Genomic DNA, 25,277 nt, shown 5'->3' with positions numbered 1-25,277 from the left:
CAGGATAAACCCATTATAATAGAAGACAAACATATATTTTCTCCACTTTCACTGTCAGCTAAAGACTGCTTGAATTGGCCAGGCACGATGGCTCACGCCTGTAATCCTGGCACTTTGGAAGGCTGAGGTGGGAGGGTCACTTAAGCCCAGTTCGAGACCAGCTTGGGCAACATAAGGAGACTCTGTCTCTACAAAAAAATTAAAAAGTAGCCGGGTGTGGTGGCATGCACCTGTAGTCCTAGCTACTTGGGAAGCTGAGGCAAGAGGATCCCTTGAGCCTAGGAGATTGAGGCTGCAGTGGGCCATGATTGTGCCACAGCACTCAAGCCTGGGCAACAGAGCGAGAACCTGTCTCAAAAAAAAAAAAAAGACTTTGAATTTTATTATTTCCAACCTCATGTGGGATACTGCATGCTAATCCATTTCATTTTCTTACCTGGATTTCTTCCACACACTGCACAGTTTTACTGACCTCAAGACCCTAAATCCAACCTTCTATCTCCTAGGCTCAACAAATAAAGTACATCCAACAACAAATAAGGGATTAAGCATAAACTTCTCTGACTTCATCTCTCTTCACTTCTAAATACGGCTATATATTTATTGGTTATTACTCTTGTCTGAGTTCATTTCTCCCTGCCTCCTCTAAGTCTTTGCCAAATCAAGAATTGTCTCTAGCTACACTCATAGTTTTTTTTTCATTTTCTGCTCTTCCTTAGAATTAGTCCTTTATATTAATTACCAAGATTATCTTAAAGATAATTTACATTTCAAGATAAAGCATTCACATGTGAACACTGAGTATTTGTGTTTCACGTGAGTGCTCACCAAAAGGTGACCATAGCAGAGGAGGGCTTTAATAATCAAGTGGAGAGGATGATCCATTTTGTGGATACCAGTCAGCCTGTTTCCCCAGACATTCCTATCACTCCTCAATGAGCTCATGAACACAGTAAACATGATGGCAGGCATGGAAGTTCTGCAAGGGCTCGGCAACATGGATTTCCACTCACCAATGTTGACCTGGCTACAGCCACTGCTGAGTCCGCAGTCTGCCAGCAGTACAGACCAGCGCTGAGCTCCCAACATGGCACCATTCACTGAGCAATCTACCAGGGGAATAATGGAAGGGTGATTACACTGGACCATTTCCATTACAGAAAGGATTGTGCTCTCTTCTTATTAGAATAGACACTTCCTCTGGATATGGATCTGCCTTCCCTACACACAATGCTTCTGCCAAAAAAAAAAAAAAAAACTGTCTGTGAACTTACAGAATGCCTTTATCTACCAGCATGGTATCCCACAGAGCATTGCTTCTGATTCAAGAACTCACTTCACAGGGAAGCACACATGAGCAGTGAGCCTGTGCTCAAGGAATTCATTAGTCTTACCATGTCCCCCATCATCCTGAAGCAGCTAGCTTGACAGAATGGCAAAATGGTCTTTTGAAGACTTGGTTACAGTGCCAGCTAAGTGGCAGTCCCTTGAGGGGCTGGGTAAGATTCTCCAAAATAACATATGTACTCTGTATCAGAGTCTATTATACAATGTTTTTTTATCCATAGCCAGGATTCATGGGCCCAAGAATTAAGGGATAAAAATAGGAATGACTCCATTCACTTTTACCCCTAGTGATCCACTAGCAAAATATTTGCTTCCTATCTCTGCAAATTAAGATGCTGTTAATTCAAGCATCTTAGTTCCAAATGGAGAAAAGCTTTCGCGGGAGGACATAACATGGATACCACTTGTCTGGAAGTTGAAATTACCACCTGGAATTCCTCATGCCTTTGAATCAACAGGTGAGGAAGGAGGCTGCTATACTGGCTGGGATCACAGATCCTCACTACCAAGAGGAAACTGGGTTGCCACTATCCAATGGGGGTAAGGAGGAATATATGTTGAATACAGAAGATCCCCTAGGGTGTCCCTTATATTTATGTCATATATCTATTCCTATCTAGTGAAAATATCCTTCAAAAATGAGAGTAAAATGAAGACATTCATATAAATGAGAACTGAATTCAACAACAGGAGATATATACATTATTAGAAAAAACAGAGAGAATAAGAAGGAGAAAAAGAGAAGGAAGAAGAGAAAGAAAGGAAGAGGAGGTAGAGGAGGAGAAAAAGGAAAAAAGGAAGGAAAGAAAGAAAAGGAGAGAAAGGGAGGGAGGAAGAAGGAGAGAAAAGAAATAAAATGCTAAAAGGTAGTTATTTAAGTTAAGGAAAATAACAACATTGAAATTCCTACATAAAGAAATAAAGTGAATTTAAAATAAATTTGTAGATAAAAGAGTATATTTTTGCTTCTCCTAATTTCTTTGAAGGAAATTGTTTTATTTGAAGTAAAATGAATATAAAATATATGTCAACATATCAAAAAGATGAGGGTAAACGGAATTTTGCTGTTTAAAGATTATTACAATTTAAACCATGTAGCGCATTATTAATTTGGAGCAGATTGTGATAAGTGAAATAAATGGAGATATATATCATGGATTGAAAAACTAAAAATTATTAAGGTGTCAGTCTCCCTCTGTTCCAATGATCTATAGATTCAACACAATGCCAATCATAAGCCTATCAGGTGTTTTGTAGAAATTAAAAATCTGACTCTTAACGATTATAGGAAAATGCAAAGAACCTAGAATAACCAAAACAACCTTACAAAAGAACAAGTTGGAGGACTTTCAATGGTTGTCTTAGAAATTTACAGTAATTAATGCAGTGTGACATTAGCCTAAAGATAGATAAATAGATCATTAGAAGAGAATAGCACATCCATAAACAGACACACACTTACATGGTCGATTAATTTGTTTCAATGGCATGAAAGCCACTTAATGGGGGAAAATCATCTCTCAACAAATAATGCTGAAACAACTGGATATTCACCCATTTAAAAAAATGAACTTCAATCTTTATCTTACCATACATGATAAGTAACTCAAAATAAATCACAGACTAAAAGTGAAAACTAAAACATTAAAGCCTGTAGAGGAAAACAAGCTGTCAGCTTTGCAAACTTGAAACGAGGAAAGATTCCTTAAACAAGACAACTAAAATACTGAAAAATTAGATGTCATCAAAATTTAAAACTTCTTCCCATCAAAAGATGGTATTAAGAAAATAAATAAGCAAGCAAAAACTGGGAGAAAATATTTTAATACACATATCTGACAACGGACTTCATCCAGAATCAATCAGAACCACATCCAGAACCACAAATCAGTAATAAAAAGTCAAATCATCCAAAATAAAATTGGCAAAATACATAAACAGATGTTTCAATAAAGAAAATATATGAATGGCCAATAAGTATCTGAAAAAGTTCACAACAGCATTAGTCAGTGGGAGGTGCAAATTAAAATCACAATGATATACCAATACATGCCTACTAAAATAGCTACAATTAAAGACAGTGACAATAGCAAGTGCTGATTAGTATGCAGAACAACCAGAACTTCAGTAAATTGCTGCTGAGAATGTAAAATAATACAGTCACTTCCACATAAACTGTGCTGATGTCTTTTAAAAATAAATACATCCCTATCTTATAATCCAGCAATTCCACTCTTAGGTGTCTAACCAAGAAAATAAAAATGTATGTCCACAAAAAGACCTATACAAGAATTCTCATGGCAGTCTTAATCATAATAGATAAAAACTGGACAAATCCAAATGTCCACCAACAGGAGAATGAACAACAAATGTAATATTAAACAATGAAGTATTACTTATCAATAAAAGAAACAAGATTACTGATAGGAAAATATCACAAATATCTTGCTGACATTACACAATACCACTTATATAAAATTCTAGAAGAAGCAAAACAAATCTGTAATTTAAAAAAATCAGAAAAGTTGTTTGGGTGAGGCAGAGATGATTGATAGAAGGAAATATAAATGAGGGAACTTTCTAAGGCTATGAAAATGTGTATACCTTTAAAAGGATGTGGTTACATGGGTGTATGAATTTGTCAAAAGTCATCAAATTGCCGGTTTAATATTTATGTATTTCATTTGTGCATGTAAATTTTATCTGAAATCAAAATTGTGAGCAAATAAAAAGTAAAGATTAACAGTGAAAAACTCTCTGAATTTTCAATGATTGTTAAAACCAAAATAACAAAAGCACTCATAAAAATCTCTAATACACTTAACTACTTAAAATTTCATATGGAACCAAAAAAAAGCCCGTATAGCCAAGACAATCCTAAGCAAAAAGAACAAAGCTGGAGGCATCACGCTACCTGACTTCAAACTATACTACAAGGCTACAGTAACCAAAACAGCATGGTACTGGTACCAAAACATATATATAGACCAATGGAACATAACAGAGGCCTCAGAAATAACACCATACATCTACAACCATCTGATCTTTGACAAACCTGACAAAAACAAGCAAGGGGGAAAGGATTCCCTATATAATAAATGGTGTTGGGAAAACTGGCTAGCCATATGCAGAAAACTGAAACTGGATGCCTTCTTTACACCTTATATAAAAATTAACTCAAGATGGACTAAAGATTTAAACATAAGACCTAAAACCATAAAAATCCAAGAAGAAAACCTAGGCAATACCATTCAGAACATAGGCATGGGCAAAGACTTCATGACTAAAACACCAAAAGCAATGGCAACAAGAGCCAAAATTGATAAATGGGATCTAATTAAACTAAAGAGCTTCTGCACAGCAAAAGAAACTATCATCACAATAAACAGGCAACCTACAGAATGAGAGAAAAATTTGCAATCTATCTATCTGACAAAGGTCTAATATTCAAAATCTACAAGGAACTTAAACACGTTTACAAGAAAAAACAAACAACCCCATCAAAAAGTGGGCAAAGGATATGAACAGACACTTTTCAAAAGAAGACATTTATGCGGCCAAGAAATACATGAAAAAAAGCTCATCATCACTGGTCATTAGAGAAATGCAAATCAAAACCACAGTCAGATACCACCTCATGCCAGTTAGAATGGCAATCATTAAAAAGTCAGAAAACAACAGATGCTGGAGAGGATGTGGAAAAAATAAATGAATAAATGAGTAAATATTTTTAAAGAAAGAAAATCTAGGTCTACTTCACAAAATAAAAATATTTAAAAAAATCCTCCTGAGCAAAGTACAAGTTTTAAAAAAAGATACATTTCTTATCTATATAAGAACAGAGTAAAACAAATAAATGTGGTCATCTTAGATGTATTGTGATGTCAAACATGACTTTCTCAAAAAGATAAAACTAAAGAGTGATATAAAAATATCAGATCAGTGATTGCTGTTGAGAGGTGGGAACATGAATTGATTGGATAGGGCATGAGGAAACTCTGGGGTAACACTGTAGTAGTGTTCTGCATCTTGATCGTAGTGGTAACTATACAGTTGTATGCACTTGTCAGACGTAGAGAATGTGCACTTAGTTTTCTATATTTCAATGTGCATAACTTTTAAATAAAAACAAAATAACTGCAATAATACAGAATTCCATCTAATGATATACTATGCTGAAGGATTTAGAAGCCAATATATTGATGCCTGCATTTACATGAATGCATCATAAGTGAGACGAATTGATGGACAGAGGGATGCCTAATAAATACCTAGATAATGTGATAAATCAAGTTTAGCAAAATATAATAATAGATTCCAAGTGGTATGTATACAAACGTTCACTGTAAAATTCATACAAATTTTCCATATGTTTAAAATTTCTCATAATAAGATGTTGGGGTCAAGTCTGAACTTGGAAAAGGATGGAAAAGGATATAACATTCAGATATATAAGTAGACATTAAGGCAAAAAGTATTACCAGAAATAAAAGTGGGCATTTCATAATGATAAAAGTCTATTCTATAGGAAGTTACAGTAATCGTAAAGACCTTAGTACATAATAAAATGGCTTCAAAATAAATAAAATGAAAATTCACAGAATTAAAAGGAGAAAAATTAATCATAATCATTGAATACTTTAAACACCTCTCTTGATAACTGACACAACATACGAACAATACATCTATGCACAACAACTGGACAACACGATTAACCTATTTGGTCTAAATAACATACGGAGACAATACTACACTCAACAACTACAGAATATACAAACTTCATGAATTGTCTAAGAAACAGGGCCTATTTAGGGTCACAGGGCAAGTATCAAAAAATTTCTAAGGATTGAAATAGTATAGCTTATATTTTCTCACCACCAGGGAATTAAATTCCAGCTCAGTGACAGAAAGATAGCCTCAGAATTTCCTAATGTTTTAATATTAAGCAACATACTTTTAAATAATTCATGGGTCAAAGAAGAAAACAAAATTAGAAACTAAAAAATATTTCAACATATATAATAATGAGACACATATATAATAATGAGAAATGGCATATCAAAAATTTATGGGATGCAAAGCAGTATATAAAGAAAAAAGTAATCATTTTCATGAAAAGATCAATCATTTGGAAGTCAATATTGCTAAGATGCCAATCTTGCTTTAACTATTCTTTAGAGGCCATGCAATCCCCATTAAATACTACCAGCTTGAAGAATAACAAGCTGAATGAAGAACTGAGAATAGCTGCAGAAATACTGAAGAACATTTGACAGCTGGATCCTTACACTATCACAAATTAAGACTTACTATAATGCTACAGAAGTTAAGACCATGGAGTATTATTGCAGGGATAAAAACCTACAACAATGGAACAGAACAGAGTCCAGAAACAGATCCACACAATAACCTAAGTCATTACATAGGCTCTACTGCAATTCGTTGTTGGGAGGATGGGGAGACACAATTCATTAATTGCATGATGCTGAGACAAGTTGACTAGGCATCTATATGAAGAAAATAAATGACTTTGACAATATAAAAAGTATTTTGAAACTGATCAGGACCTAAATGTGAAAGCTAAAATAATCAAGCTTCTAGAAGAAAGCACAGTAGAACACGTTCAGTGCTATGGGAATGGCAAGGGTTTCTGAAACAGGATACAAAATGCATTAACCATAAGGAGAAAAAAATGATAAATTAGACTACATTAAAATTAAGAATTATTGCCATCAAAAGACAGCATTAAGAGAATAAAAATGCAAGCCACAGACTGTATAAATATATATAAATTACATAAATCAATAAGAAAAACAACGAAATTTAATAATGGACAATAGCCTCGAAGAGATATTTCACAAAAGAAGATATCAAAATGGTCAAAAAACATATAAAAAGCTACTAACATCATTAGTCATTAGGGAAACACAAAATACAAAATAAATCAACAATGAAATATGACTATACACCCATCAGAATGATTGACATTAAAATCAGTAATGATACCAAGTATTAACTCTCACAACTGGAACAACTCACTTACATTGCTGCTGTAAACTGGCACAACTTTGGAAAAACATTTGGCATTACCTAATAAAGCTAAACCTATGACTCAACTATTCTTTTCTTTTGTATGTGCCTGTATATGTATCAAAATAAATAAATGCTTAGGCCTGCCAAAAGATATGTTCAAGAATCTCTATAATACTTCATGCATAATAGGTTAAAAATGAAAACAATCTAAATTTCTGTCATCTGTTTAACATGTTTAATATGCAAATAAATCATGGCATATTCACACAAGGGAACATCACACCACAATGAAAAAGACACATTATTAATAATTATTAACAATACAGATCAACATACAGTAGTAACACTGGGTGACAGAAATTAGACACAAGGAGTATATAACATATGATTCCTTTTATATGAAGTTTTAAAACATGCAAAATGACCCATGGAGACAGAAGTAAGAGGAGTGATTATCTTTGGTGAGAAATTCCGACTGGGAAGAGACAAGAAAGAGCCTCCTGGAGTACTAGCAGTGTTCCATATCTTGATCGGGATGCTGCTTTCAAGGGAACACACATATATAAAAATTCATCAAATCCTTCACTTGAGATTACTTCCCTTCAAGTTATACCCTCATTTACAAAAATAGAAGCTTCCATAGCTTTCAAATCTATTCCTCTCCTTGTTTTTCTTGTTTAGAACCTCATCACCTCTTGCCTCAATTATAATAGGTTCCCATAATCATTGGTCTCCTCAGACTTATATTCATATTACTCAAGGCACTTGATAAAGTCTTGCCCAGAAATCTTCCTCAAGAGTAGCACTTTCTGCATTGTCAGAAAACTCAAAAACTGCAAGTTTCACATTGCCTAGAGAATTAAGTCTATATTTCTTAGCATTTTATCTGCTTAAAGTCCCCAAACGAAATTTCAAATAACATTCCTAGGTACAACTTTTCTAAGAAGGCTATTTAGAAATATATATTTATTTTTAAATGTTTGTATTCTTTGGTCCGTCCTTTTCATTCCTGGGAATTTTCCTTGAAGAAAGAAACATGGATGTACATAAAAATTTAGTTACAAAAATGTTCCCATTCTCAAAACTCTCAATGGCAGGTGAGTTAAACAAATCTTAACATGTCCACATTATCAAAGCATGAGACCAGGTGCAGTGACTCATGCCTGTAACCTCAGCACTTTGGAAGGCAGAAGCAGGTAGATCGCTTGAGCCCAGGAGTTCAAGACCAGCCTGGGCAACATGGTGAAACCCCGTCTCTACAAAAAATACAAAAAAATCAGACTAGCGTGGTAGTGTGTGCCTGTTGTCCCAGCTCCTTGGAGGCTGAGGTTGGAGGATCACCTAAGCCTGGGACGTCAAGGCTGCAGTGAGCTGAACCACAGCCATGATCACACCACTGTATTCCAGCCTGGGTAACAGAATGAGACTCTGTCTTAACTAACTAGCTAACTAACTAACTAAATAAATAAATAAATAAAATGAAGTAAAATTATGAGAATGTCTAACAAAATGTCAAATCAATGTGAAAAATCAGGCTACAAAGTAGTATATACAATACAATACGTATTGAAAAAAGAAAATCTACATATAACTTTCTAGGAAGTGAGCTTGGGGGCAATTTTTTCCTTCTTTTTGCTTATCTGTACTTTCTAAAGTTATACATACTTTCAAGAAGTTGTAAAAATTTCACAATAAGAAAAAAGTAATTACAACAGATGAACTATCAACAATATATTTTAGCAAGACTGACTGAAAAACATGCATCAGCAAATAATTGTATGATAGGAAAGCAAATTAACAAACTGACAAGGGAAAAAATTAATGAAAATCTTACAGCCACTGTAATTAAGAATATCAAATATGTTCCCTACTTTTCCTGAAAAATGAAACTCTAAATGTTATGCTTTATTTTCCTTTCGAGTATAACCTTTTTGTCAAATTTCTAATATTTTAAACATCATTATTTTGTATCTATTACATGCTAGACACTATGCTAATTATAAGAAGCACAAAGTAAAGGCAACACTAAAAAAGGAGAGGTTAAGACACTAGGATATTTGATTATTTCCTCTGCTAAAGTGAAAAGATAACCTCGAAGGTTACGTCATTGACCAGGATTCTAGGTATTCTCATCAAGTGGGTTTGTTAGCTTATGCTGCACTCCCTAATCTCAATCTGCTTTATCACAGTGACTGCTGGTCATGCAGATGCCAAATGAGGAATTCATAACCAGGCTAGGAAAGTTCTAGCACCCATTTCTGAATCTTGAAACATGTGTCATTATATTATCTTCTCAGACCTTAATTTCTATACTTGTTACAACAAGGAGGAAATTGTTTGCAAGTTTTAAATTATTCATACTTTTCCTTAGATATGCTTCCTCTTTTTAACCACTTCTGAATCTGGCTTACTGACTGTGTGATAAAATATGTATCATTTAGGGTTTTTTTCCTATACAACCACATAAAAATTACATAGAAAAATATCTGGAAATCACTAAACCTAATAATTGCAATATATTCGAAATCTTTATTTCTAGTGCCTTTTTCTCTTGACTGCAAATCACTATAGCACAATTACTTGACAAACCAAGAATTCTAATACATGGACTTACCAGTTTTTTACTATCCGGGACCTTGCCTTCTGTGATAAACCACTCTCCTCAGTTTCTTGCTATGTGCCTCATCACTCCTCTTCCTCTTTACATAAGGGAGAGTCCACGGTGAGGGAGAGTCTGGAATTCATTGCTGTAATAACTCTCTGGTCCCTCACCCATTAAAATCTCAGTCTTAGTTAAAATCAAATATCTACTACACCACACTACTCACACCACACTCGAGATTGGAATACTGCTAAAAGAAATCACACAACTTCCCTGACACGTTTTTAAAAATTTAACTACCCTAATTCTTAAATGTGCATTCAGCTCTGCCTGGCAATCCTACATTTCTCTAGTTATGTTCATTTATATAGAAACAAAGACAATGATTTCAAACTGTCTCCACATTTCAAATCTTCAGCACCATCCACTAATCCACTGAAAATCTAAATTAATCTAACATTTTAATAGAGGATGACACTGCACCCCCAACTTCCCTTTACTAAATTTATCAACTGGCCAGCATCTGTATCTATCCAAATTCTTTGCATACATCTGTTAAAATGAAAGTAGTTTCCCTGTTCCTAACAAAAGCCAATTCTTATACTTATGTTCTAGAACCTATTTCCTATCAATTTACTCATCTATTCCAGGACTTGGTACTGCAATTATCTTTTTTTGTTTGTTTGTTTGTTTGTTTAGATGGAGTCTTGCTCTGTCTCCCAGGCTGGAGTGCAGTGACACAATCTCGGCTCACTGCAACCTCCGCCTCCCGGGTTCAAGCGATTCTCCTGCCTCAGCCTCCCAAGTAGCTGGGATTATAGGTGCCTGCCACTGCGCCCAGCTAATTTTTGTATTTTTTAGTAGAGACAAGGTTTCACCATGTTGGCCAGGCTGGCCTCAAACTCCGGAATTCAGGTCATCCACCCGCCTTGCCCTCCTAAAGTGCTGGGATTACAGGCTGCAATTATCTTTTTTATCCCTGAAAACATCACTTTTCCTTTTTCCTGGTTCATTTTTATCAATACAACAACCACATGTGCTAGAACATCCCATTAAAAAAAGAAAGGAAAAAAAAAAAAACTCCCAAGATACCATAAGCCCTCTCTCCATCTAATGCCAATTTTTCTGCCTACATTACAGGAGGGGGAAAAAAAGTTGTATTCACTGTCTGCACTTCCTCTATTTCCATTTTCTCCTCAAACACTCCAACGTTGCCTCTGTCCTGGACGGAACTCCTGTCAAAGCTCTCAACATCATCCATGTGATCAAATCTATCTTCACTTTGCTTGAATTCACACCACTCAAGGGAACTGACTATGCTCATCTTTTAGAAACAATTTCTGGCTGGGCATGGTGGCTCACACCTGTAATCCCAGCACTTTGAGAGCCCAAGGCGGGTGGATCACCTGAGGTCAGGAGTTCAAGACTAGCCTGGCCAACAGGATGAAACCCCGTTTCTACTAAAAATACAAAAAATAATTAGCCAGGCATGGTGGTGCAGGCCTGTAATCCCAGCTACTCGAGAGGCTGAGACAAGAGAATTGCCTGAACCCAGGAGGCAGAGGTTGCGGTGAGCTTATATCACGCCACTGCATGCCAGCTTGGGCAACAGAGCAAGATTTGGTCTCAAAAAAAAAAAAAAAAATTAAATAAATAAATAAACAGAAACAATTTCCCCTCTTGCCTTCCCTGACACCACACTCATTTCAATATCCTTCTACCTCATTCAACATTCCCTTCCAATCTCCTCTCCTGGCTCCTCCTCTTTTGCCCAACTGCTAAATGTTGACACACCACACAACTTGGTCTTAGCCCCTCTTCTCTTTGGTGAGCTTTCCCCAGTTTCATCTAGTCCCACAGTTTTACTTATCCATATCCCAATGGCTGCAATAACCAAGTAACTGCTCAAAATTCTTGAATTTTTAAGAATAATCTCAAATATACCATATCCAAAAGAGAATGTAATACCCCTCCCAAAATATGTTGATCCCACCCCAAAGAAACTTCCCCATCACAACAGATAGAGCCAACACAGTGTTCAAGTCCAAATGCAGAAGTTAGCCTTAATTCTTTCTGCTCCTTTATGTCCAAATCCAATTTGTCTTCAAGGCCTACTTATCGTACTTTCAAAATATTTCCCAAATCTGTCCACTTTTCTTGATCTACACTTGTTCCTCTGAACCACCATCACTTTCATCTTTTGCTTAGACTATTTCAACAGCTTTTTTCTTTCAGTCCCTTCTGCATTTAGATGCAATATCTGCTCCTGACCGTTACCTCCAAGATCATACAGACTTGTCTGCTGCCTATGTCTTCTGCCTTATCACTTATAAGTATCTTCCTTGCTCACTGTACTTCAATCAAATGTAAGGTTGGCACTTTGATTTGACACTTTAAAAACCTAAGCTTGTTCACTCTCTCTCAGGGCACTGTTGATCTCTTCTTTTCTAATGGAATGCTCTTTCCATAGCTCTCTGCACAGCTGGATACTTCTCTTCTTCAAGTCTTCAAGTCTTAGAGCAACAATTCATCTTGAAAAATAGGCCTGCCTTGACCACCCTATTTAAAGTGATAATCCCACCCCCCAGCTGCTGTCACTATACATTAACTATTTTCATCACACCACTACCTGAAAGTACTTTATTTATTTGTTTGTTCACTATCTACATTTCCATATGAAAACGTAAGTTCCATAAGAGTAAGAACCTTTTATATCTGGATTATTGCTGAGTTCCCAACACACAGCACATAACAGGTACTCAATAAAATGTGGATGAATGAATAATATTTCACTAAATGCTTTTAGTTTCATGTATCTTGAAATATCTAAAATAGCCAAGTTCAATAATTCCACAAACATAATAAGTAACTTCACATCCAAGGGACTGTGATTGACACAAATAAATAAACAGCTTCTATCTTCATGCAAGTTCATGATAGTAGGAAAGCCAGGCATAAAATCAATTAACTGTAATACAGTGTGATAAGGCCTGTAACAGGATACAAGGTAAAATATGGGCACAAATGACATAGTTATCAATATTGCTTCATGTGAGTGATCTTTACAGAAGAGATGATATTTAAAATGGCTTTGAAGTATAATGCAGACAAGTGAGCAACAAGCAGAGAGGAAGTATGTTCTAGTAAGAGGGAAAAACAGGCTTAAAGGCAGAAAGAGTCAAAAAGAACAGACCAATGCACTTTCCATGCATTCTTCAGCAGTCTTCCTAGAATTTTCTTCATTACATCACTAGATTGGATTCATGTCTTCCTCTTACTTAGTTTACTCCTTCAGCTTGGTGCTTGGTATAGGCTTGCAGCCTATATTGGTAAAGGAATCTGAACAGTGAAATGTTAAGCTGAATTTCTTTAATTACCCCTTGATTCTTCCATGGGTTTTCTATCAATGTTGAACATGAAAGATCTCTGGATCTGTACTTTTCATTACAATATTTGATAAAAAAAATAAGCCACTAAATTATCACAAAAGGTGTGCTCATTATATTTCATCTAAAGGAGCAATATAAATATCTTAGAAATATTTTCAACAATAAAACCAAGAAACAAGAGTACAGAAATTAAAAGAGTGATAATAAATTTAGATATATAGAATGACTCATTTCTAGAAAATAGTGATGAGTTCAGATTCTCCGTATAGTGTTCAGAAAACAGAAATGTAAGATCACTGATTTGGCCTTAACAGGCAAGAAGAAACTAACACCTAGAAGACACAAAAGTAGAAGGAAACCCAAGGAAAGGTTGAAGGATGCGAAAATACCTGAAAAGCAGAAACAGTGCTAGTTTCTGCTTTGCCTTGCTGTGCTTTGCTCCTAGAAGTTTTTAGCCTGTATGCACCTTTTCATATAGTTTCTGAACTAATTATAATCAAGCCTGGCAATATGATCAAAGCTCCATTCTCATCAGTCGATGCCAATGAAATTCATTGAAGAGTCATAGCATATTTTCCATTACGTCTATAATAGAGTCCAAACACGCATGTACATAAAGAATTTACCACTTTCTTCCTTTATACCTGCTGTACTCTAAGTTACTATGACAAGACTTTTGCCTTCTGTTTTGAGTGGTCCATGTGGTTAAAGTCCATACAGTTACCCCCATTCTCATACCTGACTTATTCAAGTCTCAGGGGTTGGGCCCCTCACTTAGGTACCAGCAAGGGTCCAATCAATGAAGAGCTCTACAATATTATCCTTCTAACTACAAATAACAATAAGACCCAAAGTCTCCAGGTGCCAGGCCTTGCCCATTTATGTATACCCTTATAAGTAAAACATAGCCCAGAGCTAGCCTAATTTTGCCAGAATATCTAGGAATAATTACTTGAATTACTGTATCTCCCAATAAAGTCAGCCCTCAAAGCTAATAAATCACCAATCCTGGCTAGTTCAATAATTTTCTGTTGCTTATTGATGTGTGACCTGAGTCCAATTGTGCTTCTAAGCCTAGCCCTCATGACTTAGGACATTACTGATAAATATTTGAATATATTTGATACAATATGATTTATTTGTCAAATGTTCTGAGACCAATTCTAACACCAATGGCTAGATATTAAGAGAAGATGGGTATTTGACTAAAGTGAAAATTAGTGACAGATCAGATTCCTTAATTTGGTGAACAATTTAACTAGATGGCTCCTAAGGTCCTATGAAATTTAAAATTCTATAATTCTATAAAAATCTTTCCAATTAAAATTCTAAATTTTTTGTTTGTATAGAGTAATAATCTGAAAGATCCTGGAAAAGGAGAATAGTGAAGAAATGGAAGTTTACAGCTTTATCTTCTGATTCCAGATATTTCTACAATTCAAATAAAATAGGGAAGTGTGAATTGGCCAAAAAAATGATAAAGAAAGAATAGAGGACTGGTTGGTAAGATAATTCCTTGATCAAGCAATTGCTAATTATAATTTTTAAATTAATTCTATGAAAGACTTTAAGGCGTTTGGCTCTCAGTTTGAGATAGAAGAGAAATGAAAAAACAATTTGGGATAAATAAACAGTATAAGGATTTATCTGAAAAAGATAACATTTTTAACTAGGTCAATTAAAGTAAATAAATGATTTTGACTTGATTTGAAAAATAAAGTAAGATATCAAGTGTATCAAAGTCAACAAATTATAACTGAATCTGAAATTTTTAATATCTATATGGAATGTGACTAAAGTTCTCCTAGCACTATACAGAAGACATAATTAGAAAATGTCTGATGCTAAATAATAGCTTTAAAATCAAGGCTGGGCAGGTGGCTCACAACTGTAATCCCAGCACTTTGGGAGGCCAAGGTGGGCAGATCATTTGAGGTCAGGAGTTCTAGACCACCTTGGCCAACATGATGAAACCCCATCTCTACTAAAAAAGTACAAAAAATTAGCCAGGTGTGGTGGCACCCGCTTGTAATACCAGCTACTTGTGAGGTTGAGGGAAGAAAATCGCTTGAACCCAGGAGGCAGAGGTTGCAGTGAGCCAAGACAGTGCCACTGCACTCCAGCTTGGGTGACAGAGTGAGAATCCATTCTCAGAGTAAGTAAAAAGTTAATTAAATTAAATTAAGGCAAAATCCCTGTGGTATTCTTTCCCAAAACTCAAAATCTCACTTTAATCATGAGAAAAACAAACAAACCCAAATTCAGAGATATTCTATAAAATATGTGAGCAGTACTCTTCAAAATTATTGAGGTTATGGAGGAAAAAAATACAAGGAAAGATGAATAGGCTGTCACAGACCAGAGACTAGAAGGACGTGACAATTAAATGCAATATGCTACCCTGGATTGGATCATGGAACATAAGGACACTAATGAAAACTGGTGAATTCTGAATAACATCTAGAGTTGAGTTGATACTAATGTACCAATGTTGGTTTCCTAACTTTAACAAACATATCACAATGATTTCAGATAACAAAATTAGAGAAAACCAAAACTGGGTAATATATGGGAGCTGTCTATATTGTACTATTTTTGAAACTTTTCTGTAATCTAAAACTATTCCAACAAATTTATTTTTAAAAAATCAAAGTTAAAGAAAGATTCCATTCAGAAATATAAGACAATAATTCAAAAGTGTAAGTATACAATGACTGTAACATAAAAATTAAAATGAGTATTTATTGAGCCAGAGGGCTTGCAAATAAGCAAATTAAAATAACTAAACAACTCCTTTCTCATAAAACATAACCATAAATATAGTGCGGTGGTATTTATACATAACAACTTGTCAGCAAATATTACCAAATGTTAACTTCTTATTTATTTATCCTTTTATACCATGAAAGTCAGTGGAGGGAGAAAAGATAGGAAGAGGGAATGAGTGGCAGTCAATTTAATTATGCTCTATGTGCTTATTTTAGTTAACTTACTTCCATGTCTAGACAGCATGGAATCATTTGTGGTGAACGAATGCTTCATTCAAGAACAAGAAAAGCCAGATTTAATGCAAAAATCATCTGCCTAAAGGTATCAGAGGGCTGTTGCTGCAATAATGGCTTGAGTGTCTAAGATTCTGAAGAGGAGTTAACTGGAGAGGAAGGACTGGAGTATCTGCAGTTATTTTTTCCCCCTGAGAGTGTCATATTCTAGGTATGGGGAAAACACTGAGAAATCAGGCTTTAACTAGGCAAAGAGCTCCTGCTGGAAGACAGAGAAACCACCCAAGCTTTTGACAGCTATTCAGGGCTGAAGTGACAAAATGGAGATTTGAGACTTGTTTCTGAACCAAATCATTTGCCAAATTCCAAACTTCTACAGGTCTTTAAGTTAAAAAGCTAAGCCCTCAAACCTCTGAAAAAATATTTGAGTTTTTCCACAGTCTTCCAGTGCTAAGGAAACAAACACACACTAGAATACAGGATCGTCCAGGAGTCGGGCCCTTCTAAATACTCAGCTCTCAGTTTGGGAGGCCTCATCCAAAATACAGGGGTGAACCACAACTAGGCCAAGACTTACCAAAACTTCCACTCAGCCTCCATGGGAGGTGGTAAGGCATTTTGGATAGCAATGGAAATGAACTAATATCAAACATTTTATGAAGTAGGAGAGAAAAGGAACAAGTGGTTAAGCGATCACCTTGTGAAGGCCAGAAAAGATGTGAACTAGTATGGAAATAGAGAGATTGTCTTTAAATAGAAGCATGTAGTTAGAAAAAAGTAAAGTAGAAAAGGCAGAGCACATGGGTGCAAATGCAGGTAGGCTAGTAGATGAAATGGCTGTGGGCATGCAGAAGTTATCTTTTTAACTGGGAGGAGAGGTGAGATAACTAAGGAGAAAGAAGAGATAAAATAGTCCTCTAGAGGGGAGAGTGAATAGACAAGCAAAAGGCCAAGAAGTTGCCAGGCAACACTAAGAACCTAACCGAATATATTAATAGTTGGTCATGGATTTAAGGTAAGTACAGTCAGTAAATTTGTGTGATTTTTCTCCTGCCTTACAAAGCTGTGAAGATACAAAACAGATACAGAGATTCATTTAACTAGATTTTGATTTTGCTGGGTGAGCAGGACAAAGGAAGAGGGCAAAGAGAAATGAGGGTATATTATGTGCAAGTTGGCGATAATTATAATGGGCTATGGAATTTAAGCCAGATGTGTGTGTGTTGGGGTGGGGGAGTAAGGACATAAGGGGTTTGAGGGACAGAAAAGAGTTAGTAAGATTGATAGAAATAAGCTGAGGCCAGGCGTGGTGGCTCACATCTGTAATCCCAGCATTTTCGGAGGGCGAGGTGGGTGGATCACTTGAGGTCAGCAGTTCAAGACCAGCCTGGCCAACATGGCAAAACCCTATCTCTACAAGAAATACCAAAAAATTAGCTGGGCTTGGTGGTGCACACCTGTAGTCCCAGCTACTCAGGAGGCTGAGACAGAAGAATCACTTGAACCTGGGAGGCAGAGACTGCAGTGAGCCAAGATCACACTACTGCACTCCAGCCTGGGTGACAGACCAAGACTCTGTCTAAAAAAAAAAAAAAAAAAAAATGCTGGAGTCAGAGTTCTAGCATGAATGAGCTAGAAAGATAGCAGCTGGTAGTCAGAAAGCGGGAAGCTTGACATTGAGACTCAGAATGACCAGGAACAGAGTATGACCACAGAGCAGATAGCAGATACAGTGTGCAGCACACAATGACTAAAGTAGAGAAATTTAGGAAATAAGAGGCTGCAATTTTTGAAAGGATTATCTACATAGGAATTTACATCACCAAGAATTATGACAGGAGTAGGCTGAAGAAAGAGACATTGGAATAGGCCCAAAAATTTTAACAAAACAAGAGAAGTGACATAGAAGTGTGTACACGACTACAACAATAGTGTGCACTGGGTGGTACAGTCTGATGCATGAGTTTCAGAGCTGGAGGTATTTAGGGAGTGAAAAAGACATTGATCTGAAAACACTAACAAGGCCAGGTGTGGTGGCTCATGCCTGTAATCCCCAACACTTTGGGAGGTCGAGGGAGGAGGATCACTTGAGGCCAAGAGTTCAAGAGCAGCCTGGGAAACAAGGTGATACCAAATCTCCACACACACACTAAATAAATAAATAAATAAATAAATAAATAAATAAATAAATAAATAAATAAAATAACAAGAAACAAGCCTCCAAGCCCAGTGGTATAACTGGTATGAGAGAGAGCACAGCCACTAGTTGAAAGGACTGCACTGGAAGCAGTGGCCTGAGGGAGGTAATCAGGTTTCAGGTAGAGCAGGAAGGTGTAAGTAGCATTCAGAAAAAAATACATGAATAATTTTGATCCATTAATCAAGGTTTACTAAAAGGTACTGAATTAGGCACTGGGAATAAAACAGTAATATAGACATAGTCTCAGCCTTCAGAAAACTGTAATTTAAGTAAGAAGTCCCATATAAAAGTGATTAGTTGAAAAAATATAACAATTTCTATAACAAGTTAGTCTGCAATAAAACAAGTTTAATTTTATTAAGAAATGAGACTGCATTAAATTTTATTTAAAATGAGGTTTCATATTTTGAACAGTAGTATAATAAAATACATAATTATTTTAATATGGCTAATCACTGTGGTATTATGTGCTAAAAATTAATGTGAATTAAGAATATCTGGGCCAAAGTCAGTTTTTAATGGTTAAAAAAAGAGAGAGGAAAATGGTAAGTATATGCTTTTACAGATATATGCAGAGTTACCTTAGACAAGGCAGCATCCCGTTCTTCTATTAGTGCACTCATTTCTTCTGCAGTTATTCTCATTTTACATTCCTTGGTCTTGTAGATTCTATCCACAATTATAGCTCCATTCTTCTGAATAGCTATCCCTGTGTCTGCATTGTTTATTCTGTTCAGTAATTCCTGTAATGTCTACCAACACCATTATATGTTAGTCAGACATGAAGTTTTAATATATTTTATTTAATATAGGGTTTTAATTAATAGGCACATGTGAATTGTAAATTGACTGAGTGAAGTTATTGAATTTTCATATTGCAGCAAAGATGTACATTATTAGTGTGTCAATTCTTCTTTTTCCCACATCTTAGTTCTTGAAACCCACTCAATTGAACTTAAGCCTCTAAGATATAAGACTGACATCAAGAAATCTCCTCAGAGAATGGCTTACCATGTCATTTTCTTCAGGGTTAATATTTTCTAGCCTAGAAAAAAGGGACACAGAAAGCCTGATCAGTAGCATTTCCTTAGTGCAGCAAAATGAGTTCGCTTTTTAAATCTTTAGAACCTCAAGTAATTTCATTCGACTAGTCTTTAGAGTCAACCATGACACTGAACATATTAAAGTGCCACCTGCTCGACTCCATCTTTCAATAATGCTCCATATCTTCTGCACTGACTTCAGACTGTTAAGTTATTAATGTTTACTGCTATATATGACTACAAGGATCAATTGTTCATATGTGCTTAGATGAAGAAAGTTCCCCAGTGATAAAAGCACTCATTCTCATCATTATATTTATTCCTGGACTTTCCATTTTTATCAGAAACTGTATTTCCTCTCTTTTTTTGGACACCATCATAAGTAAAACAAGGCTAGTATTTTTATTACAAAGTTTAACTATGTTCCCTTAAAAGCAATGACAAATAATTACACTAAATTTGAAGTAAAAATCTCTTGCTGTTACCTATTTGTTATTATGAAACAAATGCATAGGAAGGCTGACCACAATTTTTAGACGACTGTTATTTTCTTCTTCATAATATATGTAGAATTATTCAACATAAAGACAAAAAATACAAACTGGCTCCCCTCAGAAATGCATTTTGTCTTTTAAGAGTCGTAGTGGCTACTGAAATGTTTGCTGATGTTGAGAAATTAAAGAAATGCAGTAAAGGTAAAGAAAGTAGTTTTAAATTACCTACAAAATGTCTATAATATAATTTAGGCAACCATTCAAAGTAATTAAAAGAAAATTTGTGATATGTGTTAGTGAAAAGGTATAGATTCTAGAAAGGATCTCAATTATTTTAAAATTATACTAAAAAGTTTAGATATCCAAGTTTCTGTTTTCTCAAGTTTTCCCCGTTTCTGTGCTCCTGTGATTTGACATTTACCATAAAATAGGATACTAGCCAAAGATAAGAGAAGACACCTAATAAATATGCCATAAAATGGTTCCAAACTTCATAACTGGATAAAATTACTACACTCATGGAAAAGTAGTACTTTTAGAACTTAGTATTTTAACAGAAAAAATATATACACATATATTAAAGAGCTATTTCTAGACATAAATAGTATCAGTTAACAGGAAGGTACAGTAATTTTAAGTTATATATAATTCAGTGTATCTCAAACAACTAACATCCACTTAGGTTTACGTTTCAAGAAGGGTAACTACTTTCATCTCTTATCTTTTTTTCTTCAAAATAAATGAACAATTTTCAAAGATGCTGCCTAACAAAAGTTTGCTCTACAAGAATTGTGAAGATAAACACTTCTTTTCATCTTAATTGAAAAACCTAACAGAAAAGTATAAGATAATAAAATTCTTACATTTATTTATTATCATAGTGAAAATATTTGAAGAAAATGAGTGGCATTTAACCAGCAGTAATTGGTTGGCTAAATACGATTTCTAAGGAAGTTATATGTGGTGAGAAATATTTATCTTATGTTATCTTTTATTGCCATTCTTTTTAGCTAAAATCAAAGTAAGATCTAATTATGGCTGCTACCCAATAAAATCCAATTAAAATGCTTATAAACTTCACAATTACCTTGTTAACCTTGATGATTTAAAATGTGAACAGATACAGGACAATTAAATATTTGGACTGTTAGATTCCTCTGGAACCTTTGCAACAACAAAAGACATTTAGTTACCAAGGTTATAAATCTCTATTTTTAGTTTCAAAGAATTTTATATGACCAGGAAGGAAATAACAGTAGGTTACCTAGTCTGTATATTCCAAATAATCAACACACAAAAAAAATGTGTATGGAATTTCTATGTAATATTTAAGGCTGTCTTCAGGCATTGCAATGTAAAGCATTACTTTAAGGAGAGGAAGATGAAGAGTTCAAACGTTTTAAATTAACAGCTTTCAATAGGAAAGGTTTAAGATAATTGTATTTAGTCTAATATTAAAATTCCCTACTAATAATTTAAACATTTTTTAAAAATCAGAATCAAAAGTTCTTATCAAGGGCTATTCCAGATCCCTGGCACATGAATTTAGTATTCAGACTTTAAATAATTTGTGTGATTGCTGCTAAAAGCACATAATATATACTGACTTGTCATTTTGCCGATAAGTGAATTTCAAGTATGTTTTTGGTAAGGCTACTGTGCTAGGTCTGACACACAGGATGTAAGTGAGCTAAGTCAGCCACTTAGCATTTGGATCTCAATCTTGTTTTGTTATTATTCTTTATAACTGATATAATTATAGTGATAAATGGCCAGGAAAAAAATATATAGCTAGTTAAAATAAAAAAATGATTACTTCAAGATTTGAAAATCTGCATAGATGCAAGTAACTTTCAATACAAACATGAATCTGGAAAGAGAAAAAGTTGATACTTGTATTTCTCTACTTGTATTTTTTTAAAATTTTCAGGAAATATCATGGATATCACAGATATTAAAGATAGATTATGTCATAATTTAGTCTCAAGTAGATTATATAGAGTAGGGATCAGCCAAGTTTTTCTGCAAATGGCCAAATAGTAATTATTTTAGGCTTTACCATATGCTTTCTTATCATAGCTACTAAATTCTGCCTCCATAGTACAAAAGCAGCCATACACAATAAGTGATCAAGTGTAGTTGTATCCCAATAAAACTTTATTTACAAAACAGGTAGCAGGCTGAATTTCAACATAAGTTCTTACTTTGCAAATCCTTGATACAGAGTGTTGGAAAATGAGACTAGATCTTTGATGTTAATGCACTGTTAAGTGCCAATTTGGAATATTTGCCATAATTTTCTAAGCTAGATCATTCAATATCTAGTTAAAGATTAGGAATCAACAAAAATAATTTTCAGAAAATGAAATTCAGGTCTACAGTAAGTATATCACATACTGTGTCACTTAAAACAACGCAAAACTTAGACAACTTGCCTTTTCAGAAAAGAGGTGATTTGAAACAGCTATACATGGCTTTAATTTTCTATTTAAAATGACTTTGGGGAAGGTACTAAGGTTTACTAGTGGTATGTACAACACATAACACTTTACTGATTTAAATAAAGACTTAAAATAATAGTTGGTGTTATATGAAATATATCTGATGAACTATAAATTATATCTCATTAATATGGGGTTTACAATTAGACAAAAGAATTTCAACCTTTTGTAAACTTTAAATTATGCCTACAACAGTCTAACTTGACATAGTCATGATAATTAGTAAGAATTTTGCTGAAGTAAATGTCTATGGGCTCAAGTTTCAATTGATTTCCTATACCATGCAAATTCTGACTGACATCCTTGCACTCTAAGTGAAAAGATCCATGCGTGAAATGTCGCATTTCTTGATTTATCCCTAAATCAGTCAATATCACCTTTTTCTTTTCTGAAACTACAGTCGTTCACCTTGTTCAATCCTAAGATGCCAAACGTTGACCTCCAATGATAAACAAATTTCACATTTTTCTGAAAATTCTTATTTGTTGGCTTTTATTCTAATCAGAAAATTCTGATTTGTTTGCTTTTATTCTCTCTCATTTTCTACACACCACCACACTTAACATGTTAAAAAAGTACCAACAATAGCAAAGAGACTGAAAAAAAGGTATCAAGATCTGAAAAGCTGAAGTATACAAATGCAAACGTGTATAAGAGTATGTATATGCAGGTAATTTTAACTTGAATCCTTTTTTATTTTTTTCCCTAGTTTTTGATAAAAGCCAAAAAAGAGAAAAAGCATTAAAGCCAAGGGGTAAAGAAAAGCAGAGAGAGGCAGAATAAGACAAAGCAGACACTGTAACAGAGATACAATGTAGATCAGAAGTAGCAAAGCAGATGAGAGAAAAAAGACAACAAAGGATCTGAAGATTATAGGAAGCAAAAATTAGGAATTTTTTTAAAAGATGTGAACGATTTATATAATTTTATCGTATACTCGATGCCCCCAAATATACCTTTCAGTCAAGCAAAAACAGTTATGCATTGGTCCTGTTATCAAGATGTAGTCTAAAACACACTCTTGACGGTTCAGAAACTATAGATTCAGCAGAAAAGAAAAGAACCTCATAGAACCATCTGATACTATGCTGACATAATATTCTTTGTTGCTGTTGCTTTTCTTGCTTGGTATGTGTGGCCTTCCCTGACTCTTCCCCCTACCTGAACTCCTAGACTCTGATACAGAAGGAGTCCCTCTTGTAAGCTGTTTCTAGGAACCAAAAATTCTTCAGATTAACTGTTAATTGTTTTAAGCATTTATATAATTACTTACTTATTTACTTAAGTCAATTTGACCATAATGCTGTGTCCCCAGCAACTAGCACTGTACCTGACACAGTATAGTCAATAAATATTTACTGAATGAATTAAAAAGAAAAGCCTGAGAATTGAATGCATTCCTTTTCTCCCATTCCCATTCTTCCCTTAATACTAATACTCTAAAAGACAAAATGAAAAAGATTCTGTCTTAAGGAACACTAATTTCAATATACTTTAATAAAAACTGTAACAAATAAATGTATAAATTAAAGTAGATATGCAATGAAGGGTAAAAAATAGGGAAGAATGATAGGCTCAATTTAAATATTTTAGTTAAAGAGATAGAATAAACCAAATAAAATATCAGTTTAATAGAAGTTCTGAGGAAGAAGTTTTGGCTTGGATATGTAGGCAGATGGTTGTAACACTGATCAGAATAAGGGATTAAGGAGGAGGATCAGGTTTTAAGAATGAATTAATAAGTTTCATTTTGGATATGCTAAGTTTGAGTTGCCTGTGTAAATCTGAGGTAGACATTCTGACAATGTGTAATTGACTGACTTTGAGTCTTTGGCCAAGTAGTCTAGCCCTCTAAGCTTCTTTCATCTATAAAACATGAATATACCTACTTCAAAAGAGTTGTGACATTTTATGAAAAATTGATTTGTTGTCTTTTGGAGGTCAATTTGATTTTTTAAAAGCATAAAAATCTTTTTAGAAGCAAATCTCATGAATAAAATTGGTGACTGATTTACATAATAAAATTTATGAACATAAATTGCATGTAAATATAATATACCACTGTTTGGTGCCTGATAAATTGAACATTATAGTACCTGCAAATCTCCAAAGAAGAGTTCTAAAGTTTTAATGACTATACTACTGAAATTTTGTAAAAAGGTTATCTAGAATAGCCAAAACAATTCTGTAATAAAAGGGCAAAGTTGGAAGACTACACCTGATTTCAAGACTCACTATCAAGATTATGTGATATTGACAAAGGGATCAACATATAGGTTAATGAAACAGAATAGTAAATTCAGAAATTAACCCACAGATATATAGTCAACTTATTTTTGACAAAGGTGCAAAGGAAATTTAATGTAGAAATGACAGCCTTTCCAACAAATGGTGGTAGAATATAAGAATGTCCATAAGCAAAAAAAAAAAGATTTTTTAATGTTATCAAAATTTAAGTGTTATCAAAATTTAAAACTTGTGTTCTGCCAAACACACTAAGAGACTCAAAAAAACAAGACATCGACTAGAAGAAAATATTTGCAAGCCACATATCTGATAAACGACTTATATCCAGAATATAAACAACTCTTTTAAACAACAAGGAAAAATAATCCAATTTGAAAAACTATCAAATACCTGAACACTTTACCAAAGAAGATATGCAG

At 34.5% G+C, this 25,277-nt stretch overlaps 1 protein-coding gene across 50 annotated transcripts in view; it reads right to left on the bottom strand.

Moving 5' to 3' along the window:
• Positions 1-25,277, bottom strand: part of MIPOL1 (mirror-image polydactyly 1) — a 381,371-nt gene that overhangs the window by 251,188 nt on the left and 104,906 nt on the right. For all 50 annotated transcript variants that reach the window (XM_054665977.2, XM_016926017.3, XM_009427716.4 and 47 more), the window contains 2 exons: positions 19,585-19,618; positions 19,155-19,325 (listed from right to left, as the gene is read on the bottom strand). In XM_054665977.2, the coding sequence (XP_054521952.2) occupies positions 19,155-19,325; positions 19,585-19,618 (205 nt within the window). The remainder of the gene's footprint in view (positions 1-19,154; positions 19,326-19,584; positions 19,619-25,277) is intronic.

The sequence above is a fragment of the Pan troglodytes genome, chromosome 15, assembly GCF_028858775.2.
Source record: "Pan troglodytes isolate AG18354 chromosome 15, NHGRI_mPanTro3-v2.0_pri, whole genome shotgun sequence".
NCBI lineage: Eukaryota > Metazoa > Chordata > Mammalia > Primates > Hominidae > Pan > Pan troglodytes.
Note: the sequence above shows the minus strand (reverse complement) of the source record. Positions and strands in the feature narration are given on the sequence as shown.